We start from the raw sequence: 11,760 nt of genomic DNA, 5'->3' as shown, positions 1-11,760 counted from the left end.
TGCTAATCAAGGAAATGTAGAATTCTGATATTTGCCAAGGCCAAGGTATGGCTCAACCAGGTGATGTCATCCTACACTTCTGAGGCTCCATCCACCATCCAGCTGTCTCTGATACTGCAGATGTCTCCCTTTGTGCTCCCTAAGCACCAATATGCAGCACAGAAGAGGTGTGTGTAAAAGTGCCTGTTTGTAACGCTGTTAGACCAATCTGAAACAAGCCTATGGTACTCCATTCCTCTGAAAGAGCTTGGTCATGCACTTCAGAACTTTGCAAAGAGGCATCTTCAGCCTGGCATGATTTTGCAGGGAATGGCATAAACATAACACTGTGAATTTAGGTAAAAGTCTAAGGTTATACAAAACAAATGCATCCTAATATATGCCATTTTTAAGGAACCACTACAGCAAAGTGGAGCTCAGAGTTTCCCCCTGCTTGACTCCTTTATGCCTGTGGCTTGTGTTTCTTGCCTTTATTATTCTTGTCCTTCTGCTTGGGGTGATCCTGGCTTTGCAGAACAATTAAAATTCTAATGCTACGATGTGTCACTGATCTTTGTAACATCCCCCTGGCTTCAAAGTAACAAGTGTACTTGGCAACTTACAGTGCTGACAACTCCAGTTTTCTTCCTCTGCTGCTCAGGTGGTCAGAGTCACTCAAGTGCCAACGAATTTTATAAAGCTCAGGAGCAGTGTTTCTGACTCAGCAGGGCTTTGTACCAAAGTGAGGGCAGAAGAGGTATTGTGCCGAGAGCTCAGAATTGGCTGGCCTCTCTCGATAGGAAGTGAAACAGGAAGATCACCTTGTAAGCAGGCTTGGTGCCATCCAAACAGATGGGCTGAAGTATAAGCAGCCAAACAGTCATTTAGGAACACAAAAAGGATTTGTTGAAGGCACATTTCCAAGCATGAAATGTCAGAATGTTTGCCTGTGTCAAGCATCAAACCTGAAGGGAGGGATATGTGCAAGTAGTGTGGGATGAGTTAACACTGAAAACAAACATGTAAATCTGTCTTGGATTCTTTCCTGAATCTATTGAAAGATTTTTTTTTGTAGCTGTGAGACCTAGAAAGGAAGAGTGGGAGAAGAATCCTGCAAAGCAGTATTATTTCCCTACCATATGGACCACTTTCCACAAACTGTGCTGACAAGGTAAAGAAATGATTTCTTTTGCCGCCCACAAATGTTGTTGTGCAGGAGGCACATAACATTCTCTGGCTGGTTAGTCTTTAGCAGCTGTATATAATAGCTTCAGGATAAATTCTGTATTATTAACCAAGATCTCAATAATAGAATCATAGAATGGCCTGGGTACGGAGTGACTTTACAATAATTTATTATACATGGAAACACACCTTAGGAAAGACTTAAAATACTTGGAGTTAATGGCTGTGGATTTGTAGCGAGGATTGAATTGCTTTACTGTAATAAGAACCCAGCTCTGTGACTTCTCTGCATAAAAGGCCAACAACTAGAGAGGGAGACATCCACCCAAACTTCCATAACTCTGAAACTCAAGAATTTAGCATGATAATTGATGTAACTGTGCTTTGCTGCTTTTCCATCCACTGCAAAAGCCAGACAAGTACTTGTCTGCTGATCAAAGGTGCAAAGAAGAGAAGGGGTCATAAAGACAAATATAATGACTTGAAATGAAATGAGTTTGCAGGTAAGATTCAAGGCAAAGCCCCCAGTTGCAAGCTAAGCTTTATCTGAGCTTGCACTGTTTTGCTCTGTAACTGGTGCCTTGCAGTTCCAGTTTAGAAGGCAGGGAATGAAAGAAAGCATTAATCTGAAATCCACATAACAGGATTGTGTGCGAAACAAAAGTGAAACCAGACAGTGCAGTCGGTGAAATACAGCTTGAGGAGGAGGGGTGAATGTGCTGCAAACAGCAGTTTTCTAACCTCTTTACTGCAGCTGAACAAGCTTTAAGAGGCATCAGGCATTAGGAGGGGTAGGAAAAAATCAGGACCTAAGGACGAATGTTCTTACCAGAAGTAGAGCTGTTTGAGCAGGCTGCCAGGGAAATGATTTGCATTTGGTAGAACTGCCCCTCAGTTCTTGCAGCTCACATTGCCCTTGTGGCACTTTAACACTAGTCATTTGTTGGATGCTCTGCATTTGATGTTTTGATTTTCACCAGTTGCTCTGCAGGAAAGGATTGTGCAACACTTGAGGACTACAAGTCTTTGGGAAGAGGCAGAAAACATGCATTCAGAACTCCAGAAAGGGAAGCAGTAAGAGAAATTGCCTAAATTATGGATAATCTGCTGCATAAGTCTGTCTTCTCCTGTTTTATAAAGCTTCCTATCCATGCAGTTTGGAAACTTGTATCGACAGTGAAAGCCAAGAGGATTCAAGAAAAGGTAAAAGCAAATTAAAAAAAAAATAAAACTGCTTCAATTGTAGCCCTGGGGATGACCTAGCTATATCTTAAAGGGGAGGATCACAAGTTTAGCTGCACGGTTTTCTAAATGTCAGTACCTGTGAGTAATGATTCTATTTAGGATTTTATGCGAGCACTGAGAATTTGAAAAAATTTGCTCTGAGAACAAATAATTTTTGATTGAGGAAATTACTGGGCACTTAAAGCGATTGGGGCCTGACACCATGAAGCTTTAAGTAGTCATTACCTGCCTCTTGAAGATCACAGAAGCCCATATTTCACTGCTGTCATGAGTTGTTTTCAGTGTAATTCCAGTTCATCTTGAACCACTCATCTTCATAATAGCCGTGAAAAAAAACTGTTAAACTTCCTTGTGTTCAAGATAGTCTTGAATCTGCTTGTTATGCTAAGGGGGGGGGGGGATATATTTGACAAAATTAACTTCTAAATAGGTATATAAAAGAAATAAAAAAATAAACCAGACTTTCCCTCTTTTGACTCTTCTCTTAGCCACAAGCTTTATGCTGTGCTGTTCTCTGTTTTGTAAGGGCTTTATCTTCGCTAAGAGATTTTCATTCTTCTGAGATCAGGTGTAGGCACTGGTCAGTATTTGGGCCCTTTGTCATGTAAATCTGTGTTAAATAAAAGGTTGCATTCTTGGAAGTGGGGCTTGTAAACAGATTTCTTAAATGTTTTAGTAGGTCACGATTTCTTGACTTAAATGCAACATGAATATCCTTAGGAAAACGGAATTGTAATCTGAAGCTGTTGCTGTTTCCCAAGGAAATGGAAGCTCTTTAGCATGGGCGGGGGGAGAAGGGGTGAGTCTGGAATGAGCCGTCTCTGCTGAGTTACTGTTCCTTTTCATCCAATATGTGCTGGATATTAAGCTGTGCGATGAGCATTCAGAAGAACTCCGTAACAAGAGCTGGAATTCTGCATTCCTTTGAAACAGTTAAACTTCTTTGTTCTCTGTGTGCTAAATGATGCTGAATAGCATACTTCTCCAAATCAGAGGTCATCAGGCGAAGAAAGACACATTCCTTTGACATGATATATTTTGGAAAAAAAAAAAAGTACCAGGGCTGTCTGTAACTGGCAGGGGGTGGGTGGGAGGGAAATCTGCTTTTCCTGTTTTGGTACAGTAATGTTCATTATTTTCTTTCTTCCTCCTAATGTTTTTACAATGGCTAACAGCTCAAGCACTACATGCTTAAAGAAACATCGCGTTCATTCTTCCTTGGGTTTGTCAGATGTTGGGAGGGCTGATACCACATAGTAACACTTGCTGCTTTGACTCTACAAACACAGAGTGCAGTTTTGCTCTGGAGGCTGCCCTGCATGGTGTTGAAAATAAGCTCTATTTCTGAGGATCACATTCTTTTATTTAGCAGGGTAAGTCCTTGGGATGGCTTGCTTAATACTGACTGAATGTCATTTAATAAATGCTATCAGTAGATAAATGCTTTTTTCCTTGAGGGTTTTTGTTGTTTTCTCACTATTTGCCCTTTTCTAATCTCAATGGGCATTAAATTAAAGTTCCAGAGAGCTTAGCACATTCTAACTGTGCTATTGTCATGTTCTGTTCTGATAGATTTTGTCTGATGCACATGGTGGTGCTTGTCCAGTCACAGAGGAAAAAAATCACAAGTAAAGGATACATGCAGGGTTAATTGGCTAATAACTTTTAAGTTGTTCAAGATTTGTCCTGACAGCTGAACCTCTGAAGATGCACAGGCCAGTTAAGTTGTAACTTAAACATTCATTGGTGGAATTGAATGAAAGAATTAGAGATTGAATTAGAGAGCAACCTGTAACTTGATGTTAAATTTAATCATCCTGCTTGCATAAGGATGTGAATATCCTTAGTGCAATATACTTCTGGCCCTGCTGCTTCCACTGCTGGAAGAAATCCATTTAATCAAAACAAGCATTGATGTGGTTATTAGCATGTTAGTCCCAAGACACAAAGCTTTATCAATATAAAATGAACTGAATGTGATGCTACTATTCATTCTCTTTACATTGCTTGATATTGTGCATGGAATGTAAAGAGGCTTGTTGAAGAACTGCTGTTCACTGTGATGTTCCAGAAAAGTTATGCATCCTAGGAGACTTGTTCTCTGATCAAACATTTTAAATTAAATACATTGAAATAAGTGTAATGGCTACAATCTGAGGTTAGCTTTGCATGCTCACTTTAATGAGTTGCAATTTCTTCTAGAAACTGACAGCTAAAAAATCCTGTTTACCAGTTGCTTAGAAACTGATCATCAGTAAGAGCATTAGACATCAAATATTTCAGTAAAAACTAAAGCTGAAATAAATGTGTATTGTTCAGAAACAATAGATTTGGGAAATTACCACGGATTTTCATGAAGTCCAAGACATAAACACATTATAAGAAGGACATGCATATAGATGAGAACTGGTACTAAGAAGGATAAACTTGGTTTCTTCAGGTATATAATATGGTTTAAGGAAAATATTTCAATACTGGCAGTGTATTAAATGTTTCCTTTCTTGGATCACCTTCTGGAACCATTCCTTAATGAACACACAAGGCCCAGGAGCATGGACTTCAGGGAGTATGATCCAATAATGGACTTATTTATGATCTTTGAGATTTTTCTCTTATTTTTAATACAAACTTGAATGTTTTAAAGCAAAGAAATATGAAAGCTTTTTAACAAGCCTCATAGAAATGGTACGAAAATTTTGTGGCTACGTGGCAAAGTTTGTTTGAGAGCAAGTGACATTTTAACAGCATAGTCAAGTTTAGGAGGTAATTCTAGCTAAATGAGGCTTTTATCTATACCTCTATAGCTCTTTCTTAGAGGAATATGTATTTTTTTAAAGAGCAATTCTTATCTAATTCTATACATTGAATTTTTCCATTAAAATTATTATGATTAAGTTCTTGGAAGGTTTGAGGTTTATAATATTAATTCAGTCTGAGCAAGGAAATGAAACATGCCACTTATTTTCTTGTCAAACATAAAAGGCCTATTATTTCAACATGTTTAAGCGGCCTCTCTGCTTAGATAAAAAACAATAGAAGGCATGTATGTGGCTTATTTAATGGTGTTTATGCTGGCAGGATTATCTCCTTTCCTTGAAGTCATTTTTCAATTCATTTGGCAGAGCAAGAAATTATTTTCTTTTGCCTTTGCTGGTAGTTAGAGTATATCTCATTAACGTTCGAGGAAATTACTTTTCAAGACTATTGTACAGTTACCTCTTTCCAAAACATGGCCATAAAACTTGGACTTCCTGTTGAAAATTCCAGCTGGACTCAGATAAAATCTTTTTCTGGAAAAAACTGCAGGATGCTTTTTTCATTCACAGTCCATTTCCAAAGGGTCTGGGACCAATGCTAAAGGAAATGGAAGAACCATCATTTTGTCCTGAGAAATGCCACTATTTTTCCTTCTGAATCCTAGCAGTAAACAGACATTTCTTACATCCTTTCCAGACAATGCTTCTTTAGAATGATTTCTCAGCTACACACCAGTCACAAGATGAATATTAAATTGATTTCGTTAGGTATTAGTTCATGCATAGGAGTGAGATACCATCAATGAGGTTCTATCCAGGAGAATTAACAGATGGGGCTTTGTCCTTGAGGGAACCCACCAAAAGAGCTTTGGGAATTCAGAACTGAGGCAGGACAGAGTGATTTGTACATTGTGCTTGGCATTGAGAGTATGTTTCTTTAACAGTTAACACAGCTGCTTTGGCAGAACCCTTTTTAGCCTCTTTTCTGAAGGAAGTGAGCTGTATCTGTCCCTTTCCCCCAGTAACTGCAGAACTCATGGATAGAGAGTCTCAAAGATGTGAAACACCCACATGCTTAATGAAAATGAGGTTGGTTGGTAAGCGGGGAGGCATCCTATTAAAACTGCCTTTTAGAGCAGCATTACATCAAAGAGATCACGCAGGGGAGAATAATCAGCAGCACTTTGTGTACTGGAAAATTGCATCGGTGTTTGCACCTCTCAAGTATTCAAAAGAACAATTCCCAAAGCCTACCCTGGAGAGATAACAGAGAACATCCTTGACTCCTATCCCTGGTAGTGGTTGACTGCTGCAGCTCAGTCAGTTTACAAGTCAGTCAACCAGAAGACACCAGAGGACACCAGACTTCTGGAGACCTGGCAGGACATTCCTCTATTCATGAGAGAGCTATTGACATTAAAACATATTTGTTTTTTTCAAGTTTACCAATCAAATTAATTTAAGAGGCAGTGACTGAATTGAGAGTCGAGTTGCATAATAGCATCTATGCTGAGTGGCATTAAGCTGTCTTTCCTTTGAATCTCTGTTTTAACTGTGATGGGCAGGATTTGTAGGTCCTTCCAAGGTCTGAACAGAGTACAGATCCTCTTGTGAGGATGTTCTCTTAACAGAGCTTATCAGATGCTTGCTTGTTTAGGGCATTGTTCTTTTGCCTTATCTTTAGTTTTCCTCAAAAATGGCAACTCTGTTCAAGTCAAGGTCTTATCTCAAAGGAACTGAGGATTTAACACTATCTTTGAGGAAGACAGTGCTCAGAAAGGATGGGTCTTTAATCAAGGAGAAAAAAGCTCACAGGCTGCATGCAAATAGGATATAAGGTGCCACCTTTCAATCTGTATTTAACGTTTGGAATAACTTTTTGGCTTGCCAGCCCATACTCTGAAATTGTGATTGGGAATGCTTATAAAAGACTTTATACAGATGAGATAGACGTTATAGTTCTTGTACATAACTTACAGGTGGAAGTTCTCTGTTACACATACAGTCAGACTGAAATAAATAATTCCTTACAACTTTAAAATCTACATTAGTTGAATGAAACTGGCACTGTTTAAGATTGCCTGTAAATGTAGCTGTTATATGCCAAGCAACTAATGTAGCTGAATCTGACATATATTTGACACACAGTTCCTGAAATTACAGGACTACAGGCATTTTAAAGTACACATTTCATGTGACAACCTAAGACTTCTGCAAGAATCGGCTCTTCCAAAGGGAAAAGACTTTACACATCTAGTTAGTTAGCCTGGAGAAGAGATGCTGAGGATGCAGCTAAAGGGTCTGAGCAGGACATGACTTTATCCATTAAAAGATCTGGCAGCTTTTGCTGAAATAGCTGGCACTTGATCTCTGCTCTGAGATGAACAATACCTCCCATTCCACACAGGTTAACCTCTAGCTGGAAGTGATGCTATCTCTTAGTGTGGAGAAATATATCTCTCAGGAGAGATGGCATCTGTGGTTGCTAGTGTTGTAACAGTGATAATGCTTTTATTATGGCTATGATAGTTCAAGTGCTACTGCTGGCTTACCAAAAGAAAAAAAAAAAAAAGGAAGAAAAGAGAGAGGCACTCTGGCTTTGTTTTGCTTTTCTAAAGATTCCTGTATCTAAAGATACATTTGGTGTAGGTGCCTCAGGTTTACAGTGTAAGTTCTCTATGAAATTCATGGGTATTACAAATGACATAGTACTTCTCTACTAGGACAGCTAAGAAATCTGTATAGCTATTATGAAATGTTCATTGTAATGGCTTTATTAACATGTCTGGTTAATTTTATTTAACAACAGTGGTATTTTTACTTTTTGGTATGTAAAAATGAATGTATATGTTAAATTTGAGACGACACTTTAAAACTGCTGCTTGCTTTGGATGACTAAGGCACTCTGACTTTTGTGGTTAAACAGAGGCTTGACTAATTTTTCTAATGAAACATTTTCCCTCATTTCTCTTATTTGTGTTCTGAAGCACAAAAAGCTCTGAGTGCTGTGTATCCCTGGGATGTGGTAATCTCCAGAATCTAAAATACTCCAGGGCTGACTCTCTGGGGCTGATGGATATTATGTTGTTTAATATTTTATATTTAAATCCATTGTGTCAGAACAATTACTATGATCTAACTGTTCCTTGCAGTTCACAAATTTGTTTGGAAAACTCTAAATCTTCTGATAAAGATGGGTATCTCAGGTATCTTCTTTGTCACATTAGCTTCTCCTAAGCTCAGATCAATATTTGAGAGACTGCATCAAAACAAATCCCCATTTGGTCCAATTTGGCTCTGTGCTAGACTTTCTCCTGTAGTCATATAGAAATTCTGTGAGGACTATATGAAGTTTTCCAAGGATGTGTAGATTCTTCATTTTTTTTACCCAAAGCAGATTTTCTGCTTGAATTATGATCAGTGGCATCAAAGCTTGAATGTTTTGCCTCTTCAGATAAACATCTTCATTGAATCACCATCTTATACTTCAATCATAAGCTCTCCACTGCTTTGTGTCAGACAAAACCAGACAAGTTTTCAAGCATATGCTATGTCTATCTATGCAGACACATTTTAAGATGAGCGGGTCTTGGTGTTGCCATAAGAAACCAGCAACTAATACAAGCCACTTGAAGAAATCAGTAGGCTAAGCAAGGATCCTAATCAGAAGGCACTGAGATTCTGCTTTTCACAAAAACAAAAATGAGCTGTTTTCCAAATACAAATCATTGAACTTATCTAGCTGCTGATGGACTGTGGCAGCTCTTTCCTAATGGTTTATTCAAATTCTTATTTTAATATGTTGAAAAAATATTAATCTAAATGGTCAAAGCTTATTTATTTTTGGTCTCTAAGTTTGAGATGATCTTCTGAAGAAATCTTATACCACTGATATTTTAAATAGGATTGTAGTACATTTCCTGAAATACTTCTTCATTTAGGCACTTTCTGTGACACACATATCATATCATTCAGATATGGCAAGGTTGGATGGAGCTCTGAGCAACCTGCCCTGGTGAAAGGTGTCCCTACCCATGGCAGGAAGGTTGGAACTTGATGATGTTAAGGTCCCTTCTAACCCAAACCATGCTGTGTTTTAACAGTTTTTCAGCTGAGCCAGTATCAAGACTGAATGGTTGCTGCTGACAGCTGTTGCTTGGGAAGGGAGGGGAGTGGGGCAGGCTGACTGCCACTTCTCAAATCTAGTGAAATGGAAAACCTTAACAGAATAGGCTGTGCAGTTGAAAGCCTATTCTCTCTTTAATCCTTAAACTCAACTTTTACAGCTTTATTTAAATATCTGGTAGAACAGTGCATGTAAACACAAGTATGTCAAAGATTGAAAACCAAGAGAAAAAATTTGAAAACTAAGATATATTTAATTACTGAAGCTTTATTTGATTACAAATGAAACAGATTATTTGTAACTAAAAAAAATCTGTCTTATCCCACTGTTTCCTCTCTTTTTCATATAAGAATATGCCTGCCAGATACAGATGGATTAGATTTAATTTTTGGAGCCTTCATGTTAGCATTTCTAATGTCATGGAAAGACAAGGAACCCAACAAAGCTTAGGGAGCATTTCAAGTTCTGAGACAGTCAAAAACAGATGCTTGGTTCCTGTTTTTTTAATTGAATTTCCTCAGCCTCTGCCCTGTCAAATTAGCTTCTTAGATGTACCAAACCTGTGCTACAGTTAAGAGGTAGTCAGTAACACATATATTTATTTACGTTTCTCCCTGGGAAATCAGACAGAAATATAGCAGAGCTATTTTTTAACCATATTTTAAAAATAATCAGAGCAGAAACTGCTCAAGAGGCATTAAAAAGGGCTAGGTGAAAATGCTTTTGAGAGTTAGAAATTCCAGGATCATCAATCGCAACCATTCCAAAAATGAATTACCCTTTCAAATTCTGATTTCTTTTCAGAGAAATTTCATTTGGCCTTTCTATTCAAGTTTTGAGGTTCATGCTTTCCAGATTTTCTATTCAACTAAAAGGATTAGAAGCTTTTTTCAGCATAGGCAAACTTCTTTAATATAATGGTGCTGTTCCACAAACCAGCTTGTAATATCAAACAATACAATATTAAAGCCCAGGAACTACAAAAGCTTAAACAGAGCAGTGTTATAGGCATCAAGCTTTGGGTTGTAACCTTCCTCTGGCATTCATGCCATGTCAAGCCTCTTTATGGTATTTGCTTTGCATCCACAGGAAGTTTGTTATGAGCAGCTACAGCTGAAGACAAAGCAGGAAACCTGAATTAGTAAAAGCAATCTTAGTAATAGTGGTTGTCTTTCATAGTAACACATGGCATTTTCCCTGAGAGCTAAAATTAAAAAAAAAAAAAATTGCAACCATCTTATTGCAGCTGGAAACTTTTAAACCTGAGCAAATTTCATGTAGCTGCTCCTTCAGTTACAGTGCTGCAAAAGGCTTTGTGTTTGGGCAGGGCTAATTTCACATGGAAGGACAGGATGTCATGCCACAGCTATTTTAAAAGTAATTGGAATTACTGTCACCACTGACTGAGCCACTTCAAAATAATTTAAATATATCAAAAAAAGAGAGAAAAGAGTTCTGTTTAAAGAGAAGTGATTGTGAAGCTTGCATACCTGCAATAAATCTGAAACTCATCAGAAAATATTTGCTAAGAAGTTCCCATTGGGATCAGAAGCCATTGTGTGCAGGATTGCAACAATGAAGTCACTTGTCTTTTTTCTTCAGTGTAGATGTACCTCTTTAGGTGGCCTAGGGCTTGGTAGAGGAAATGGTAGTATTCCTTTTGCTACAAACTGCAAAAGGAAATGCTGTTTTAGAGGTCTTGGCAAGTCTGAAAATGGACTTTATTTTTCCTCACAATTTTCAGCTTCTCTGCTACAGTTCTGTATTCTTTATGCTTTGACCCTAGGAGCAGTATCTTGATTACACTTTGTAGGATGTAACAGCTGAATTGATGCAAAGCTTAATTTATTCAAACCTAGCTCTCTCTCTTTAGATATTGCAGCCAGGTTTTGGATAAAACAGACTTTATAAACAGGAAAAATTGCAACACCAAGGTTAGTTTATTCTACATCCTCTATTATCTGTCCCTGGAAGTGAAAAACAGCATCACTGCACATAAATGTTGAAGATGTGAGGCTGTAAACAGCCAAAGATCAAGCTTTCAAAAAGGGAAAATAATTTGGGGTGAAAACTGTGGGAGACATGGAAGATGAATTCTTAAAAGCACCTGGCTCATGAAATCTGTATCTAATGAAGAAAATACTCCAGGAGTCCTGTTTTCCAACTCCAAGGGAAGCAAAATCAAGATTTTGGTTCTCAATGCATACACACGTAAGTGATTTCTGATTAATCCATGTTACTACTACAATGTCAGAGGCTTCCAGTGATTGTTTTGGTTTTTTCCCTGGATGGGTGATTTTCCACACTTGAATGACTGATGAATCAGAAACATTTACATCTTAGTATCTTTTTATTTCTGCATAATTAATAAGTCTGCATAATTAAATTAATAGATTTATTATTTGGTATAAAATAATAATAAACTAATGATAAGCAGATGTATGATTCAGTAAATCATAGATATAATAG

The 11,760-nt window shown here is 37.8% G+C and overlaps 1 protein-coding gene across 2 annotated transcripts in view; it reads left to right on the top strand.

Annotated features, from left to right (window-relative positions):
* Positions 1-2,223: 2,223 nt before the first annotated feature.
* The window catches only part of ATP2C1 (ATPase secretory pathway Ca2+ transporting 1), a 63,215-nt gene continuing 53,678 nt past the window's right edge, over positions 2,224-11,760 (top strand). The window contains exon 1 of one of the 2 annotated variants that reach the window (XM_088067810.1): positions 2,224-2,367. In XM_088067810.1, the coding sequence (XP_087923936.1) occupies positions 2,260-2,367 (108 nt within the window). In that variant the 5' untranslated portion in view covers positions 2,224-2,259. Of the gene's footprint in view, positions 2,368-3,763; positions 3,783-11,760 lie in introns of those variants that run through there. The other variant, XM_088067583.1, reaches the window with a different exon arrangement.

This window comes from Pseudopodoces humilis, chromosome 1 (genome assembly GCF_049639895.1).
Source record: "Pseudopodoces humilis isolate 2021_Gansu_Grassland_sample_001 chromosome 1, ASM4963989v1, whole genome shotgun sequence".
In the NCBI taxonomy this organism is placed as follows: domain Eukaryota; kingdom Metazoa; phylum Chordata; class Aves; order Passeriformes; family Paridae; genus Pseudopodoces; species Pseudopodoces humilis.
The sequence above is the reverse complement of the archived record's forward strand: the minus strand, read 5'-3'. Positions and strand labels throughout refer to the sequence as shown.